Source organism: Humulus lupulus, chromosome 1, assembly GCF_963169125.1.
Source record: "Humulus lupulus chromosome 1, drHumLupu1.1, whole genome shotgun sequence".
In the NCBI taxonomy this organism is placed as follows: domain Eukaryota; kingdom Viridiplantae; phylum Streptophyta; class Magnoliopsida; order Rosales; family Cannabaceae; genus Humulus; species Humulus lupulus.
The window spans coordinates 149254206-149258676 of NC_084793.1; the positions used below are offsets into that span (position 1 = coordinate 149254206).

General features: G+C 33.1%; 1 protein-coding gene across 3 annotated transcripts; it reads right to left on the minus strand.

Moving 5' to 3' along the window:
* Window positions 1–248: 248 nt before the first annotated feature.
* On the minus strand, window positions 249–4122 carry LOC133798915 (protein NONRESPONDING TO OXYLIPINS 2, mitochondrial). Of its 3 annotated transcripts, XM_062237265.1 has the most exons (4): window positions 3830–4105; window positions 3547–3665; window positions 1561–1620; window positions 249–510 (listed from the first exon to the last, which is right to left on the minus strand). In XM_062237265.1, the coding sequence occupies exons 1-3, from the start codon at window positions 3973–3975 to the stop codon at window positions 1601–1603; spliced, it is 285 nt and encodes a 94-aa protein (XP_062093249.1). In that variant the 5' UTR covers window positions 3976–4105; the 3' UTR covers window positions 249–510; window positions 1561–1600. The 3 variants fall into 3 exon arrangements, with proteins under 3 accessions (XP_062093249.1, XP_062093248.1, XP_062093250.1); XM_062237264.1 differs by lacking the exon at window positions 1561–1620 and having other exon boundaries at window positions 3830–4101; XM_062237266.1 differs by lacking the exons at window positions 249–510; window positions 1561–1620 and adding an exon at window positions 2875–3055 and having other exon boundaries at window positions 3830–4122.
* Between the last annotated feature and the right edge of the window lie 349 nt (window positions 4123–4471).

Here is a 4471-nt window from a genome sequence, read left to right on the forward strand (position 1 = left end):
CCAGACACTTTGTTCACATAGGAGATTCAAGATCATAATCAGAGAAAAGAGCCAAAGTGCCCGAAGAAGAAAGATCATATTACCATCTTACCCGACAAAATTGTCTGACATCAACACAAGTTATCTTTAAGCTATTTGAAATTTTGAATGACCAACTTATGTGATGCGATCAAAATGAAAGTACTACAAATTTACAATCATTTTTTGAGCTCGTTGTATTTCCATACTTAGTTAAAATTTTAAAAATGTAATGCTAAATAAACTTTAATATAATTGCTTTAATTTTCGAGCAACAAGATACTGTGATTCAAAAATATTGATCAAAATAAACTTTAAAAAAAAATATAGTAATCTTGATGCATTCAATAGCAATATAGCAATCTTGAAGCATTCAATAGCAAAATACAAGTTTGTTACAGCCTGCAAAACTTGATCGAACCTTGGTCATAGTGGCTTGATTTAACTTGGGTTCTTTTTCGCTTGTTCAGCTGGTGTCGAGTCCTAGAAGTCCTAACCAAGCATAATTAATATGTAATTAGGCTAAAGCTCAAAGCTTCTTCAAATACAAATCAAACTAAGTAGATTAGCCTCTGAACTATAATCAAACAGCCATTTCCAATTTTCACGTTCATTACAACAACTATTCATCACACGACAATTTGCACAACATTACAAATCGACAATTCCAACTGTACTTGGTTAAAAAATCAACAACTGATGCAAAGCATGTTATGTTAAAGCATAAATCTCTCCAATGAGTTTGAACAATATATTGATGAGCCATTCCCAATAATGAGATTTAAACAAGTATGTTCAGTACCAGAATTGGTGATAAGAACTGAAATCAAACAATATAGACTTTGGTAATGTAACCCACTCTAAGGTTTATTTTCCAAAAATATATGCAGGATTAGATTAAAAAAATTTGAGAAAATACATGTTTTGCTACTATACATGAAAAAAGGCACAGAATGAAGTCACATGATTTCCTTTATCTAGTCTAATTAGACACTCTTAGTCCAAATTTATAAAAGGAAAAATAACTGAATCCCTCAAACCATAGATAACAAAATCTTGGTTCATCACTTGTACACCGAAGCCTAACCTACCTAATCTCATGGGGAGATTCCTTGACAAGCTGCCTGCTGAACACTTAATTTGAAGTATGAAGAGGGGTCATACACAAGTTGACATAAAACTCAAATAAGCTTCAAAGCCAGACAATACGATAAACTCCATATTAACAGGAGGCTGCATCTCCTATGTTACTTGGACACCTTCAAAAGATTTCTCACCATTAGCCCTCTGCTTCTAGCTAATTTACCTGAATCTCTCTCTCTCTAAGAAAAACTGTTAATTGACAAACAAAAGCTACATAAAATAACACTAGAATACTAAAGGGGGAGGGGGGAAGAGAGGACAAGGCGACATTGATGTGTACTATTGAGAAAATAATATTCTACACCAATTGAAACTTACACAGACCAATAGTCAGAACTGGAAGAAAATACAAACAAAAAAAAATGACAAACCAACATGAATGGAATAGAAACCACTGACATTCAAACCAACTGGTAATGAACAAAGCCCAGAGTTGTTGTCACCGAGGAACTGCAAAGTCTACGGAGGCCAATAAAGAATATAAAAAGATAATCAGTAGATGAAGAAAGAAATTCTACTGAAAATGAGAAAAAGTTGTGTAGGGTAGCCATTAGCACAAACACAGAAAGAAATTCTACTGAAAATTAGAAAAAGTGGTAGGTATGGAGTATCATTAGCACAAAAGCAATTGAGAAGCCACATCATGCAATGTCGCAAAGATTAATATGGCAAGTTCAGAGAGGAAATGTAAAAGAAGTAAATAAATAAATAACAAAATAAAACAAACAACTCCAACTTATTGAAGGTCAAGACCTAAAGAAAATGGTTAACAAAATTGATTGGTGCTTTTAGAAATGAAACTAGTGCAGAGGCTTCATGAAACAGAGGTATATACAGCTGCCACCAATGAAATTATCTAACTTATCTTATCGGATGTCAACATAAACCTAATGGTGACCCCTGAGGCTTTACTATTATCACATTGAAAGATAAGCTCGTATATAAACAGCAGTTGACTTTCACAGGTTATTAAAGAAACCTCCCATCATTATAATTCTCTTGATTTATACTTTTTTTCATTGATAAGCTTAAGATCAATGAAAATAACTCTTTTCTCAATTATAACCAATTTCAGACCACTGCCACTGATGAAAAACTTTTTTCTCAGTACAATCAATTTACTTTTGTATCTGTTAACAGGTACTAAAATACAGATATGAAAGGAAATAAAACCTTGTTTAAGTGTAATTAGTTATGAGTGACAACAGACTTCTCTATTATTAATCATAAAGTTTATGAACCAAGAAACCTGTATATGAAACCTCAAAAAAGTGAGGAAGTCCTAACTACGGGTGCAAAACCAATTAATTTTTTTTTTTCTATGCCCTGTGCACATCAAAATATACTTCACTTCCTGAATGAGTTGTAATTAAATTATTGTATGATAATTACAATCTTCCTTCCTTCAACTCCACACATTAATACATTTTAAGATGACCTCCTTCTTTTTCTTTTTTACAATCATTTCTGCCAAGTGCCAACTTATAATAAAAACCAGTGGCAAACCATATAAATCACTTGCATTCAATGAAATGTGAAGGAAAAAAAAAGGTGATACTAATTTACTAAACACAGTGGCATAAAGAAAGAATAGCATATATCAGCATCAGAATGCTAATGCTCTTCTTTAAAAACTATATCCACCATATCCAGCCAATACACCAAGCACAAATCAGTATGGAATTTAAAGCAAACATACAGAAGAAAACAAAATGACCAAAATTCAATTTAGAATTTAATTCCTTGAATAGTTCAAATAAGCTGTACGATACATGGTCCAAAATTTCAGTAATTGAAGATTCTTTTGCCTTTCACATAGTGACATAGAAGGAAAACCCTATTCACTTATTGTCTCACATAGTCGGCGGGCCTTGTCACAAGGGTGATGCAAGTCCTATACCATGAGGTAGAAAAACAAGTCAGAAATACACTTACAATTGGTAAAGTAAAAGTTTGCAGTTCCTATTTTTTATAAAAAAAAATGGGATTAAAGAAAAAGGCCTTTCCAAGAATAATTGTCTACTTTAGTTTTTTCTTTCTCTCTTTCTACATATTATCATATCTGTTATAGTTACTATTGTTATAAAAATTGAGAAAAATGCCTGGCACTGAAAAGCAAAAAATACTCAGAGGCACTTGCCTCTAAATCAAAATTCTTCAGTTAAATAAATAAATAAGTATCTAAACTCAAATTAACAACGTAAAGATACTGGAAAACATAATGAATCAAACAAAGCTCTCACAAACTATTAGTAATGGGTTTACTACCAATCAAAACACAAAATTTATGAAATAAATAAATATAAAAGGGTTCGCTAAGACCATGAAAAACAATTTAACCCAAAAAAAGAGGGTCACATGTAGTTGTCTATAAAGATATAGTACCTTGAGAAAGGCAACTCCAGCAGGTGGAATCAACAGCGATGTTAGACTTGAGACGAGCAGATGCAATGGCACTATGAAGCGGCATCAATGAATCAACGCTTCCCAAAGCAGAAATAACCCTTAATATTGCAACACATAATCAGATCAATAGACACTACATGTATTTGGATATTAGAGCAAGTGAATTGTACAGAAAACACAGTTACACAAAATAAAAATAAAAAAAAGGCATAAAAATATAATTTTGATATCATTGATGGGCAACGGATAGAAATAAGTATACCGCGACGCTCTGGGAACGGTTCCAGAAGTTGAAGAAAATGGAGAGGCGAAGGGAGTTGAGTTTAGTGATTTGGGAGTGACAACTTTGGAGCGAGCTACGAGGGACCTGGAACTCGCCATTAGAGCGGATCTACAGAAGGAAGCCATTTGAGGTTCGAAGATTGGCGATTGAAAGAATCAGAAGAAGGCCTGGGTTGCTTAAACCCTTGCGTAGTAGTGAGGCTGTTAGGGTTCAGGGAGTCTTTAGAAACGTCGTCGTTTTGAATGTGATATCCTTGTAATTTCAAAGTGTTGATTTGAATGGAGTGTTCTAGCAACCAAAAAAAATGGAAGGGAAATTTCACAAATTTTAAATATTACTAAAAAATTATAGCACTATTCAATTTGATGCTAAACATTCTTTTCATACCCAAAATACCCATCTCATTATATCAAAAATCATAAAACCTTCTCTTCCTTTCTCTCCCTCTCTTTCTTCCATTCTCACGAAATAATCCCTAAAACCTACAAATTTGTATAATTTTCTTGTCAAAATCGTTGTTAGCCATATCCATTGTCTCTGTGAAGTCGTCAATAACAAATGCAACATCTATTTTGAGGGTTTTTGGAGGATAAAAACCATTGGTAATAAGATTGTACATTT

What these genes read in the sequence shown, in the direction of transcription:
- LOC133798915 (XM_062237264.1), bottom strand. Translation starts at nt 3,975, where the DNA reads ATGGCTTCCTTCTGTAGATCCGCTCTAATGGCGAGTTCCAGGTCCCTC. An exon ending in ACCGTTCCCAGAGCGTCGCG is followed by an intron (nt 3,666 to 3,829) that starts GTATACTTATTT and finishes TGCAATATTAAG; the next exon opens with GGTTATTTCTGCTTTGGGAA. An exon ending in CTGGAGTTGCCTTTCTCAAG is followed by an intron (nt 511 to 3,546) that starts GTACTATATCTT and finishes ATGCTTGGTTAG; the next exon opens with GACTTCTAGGACTCGACACC.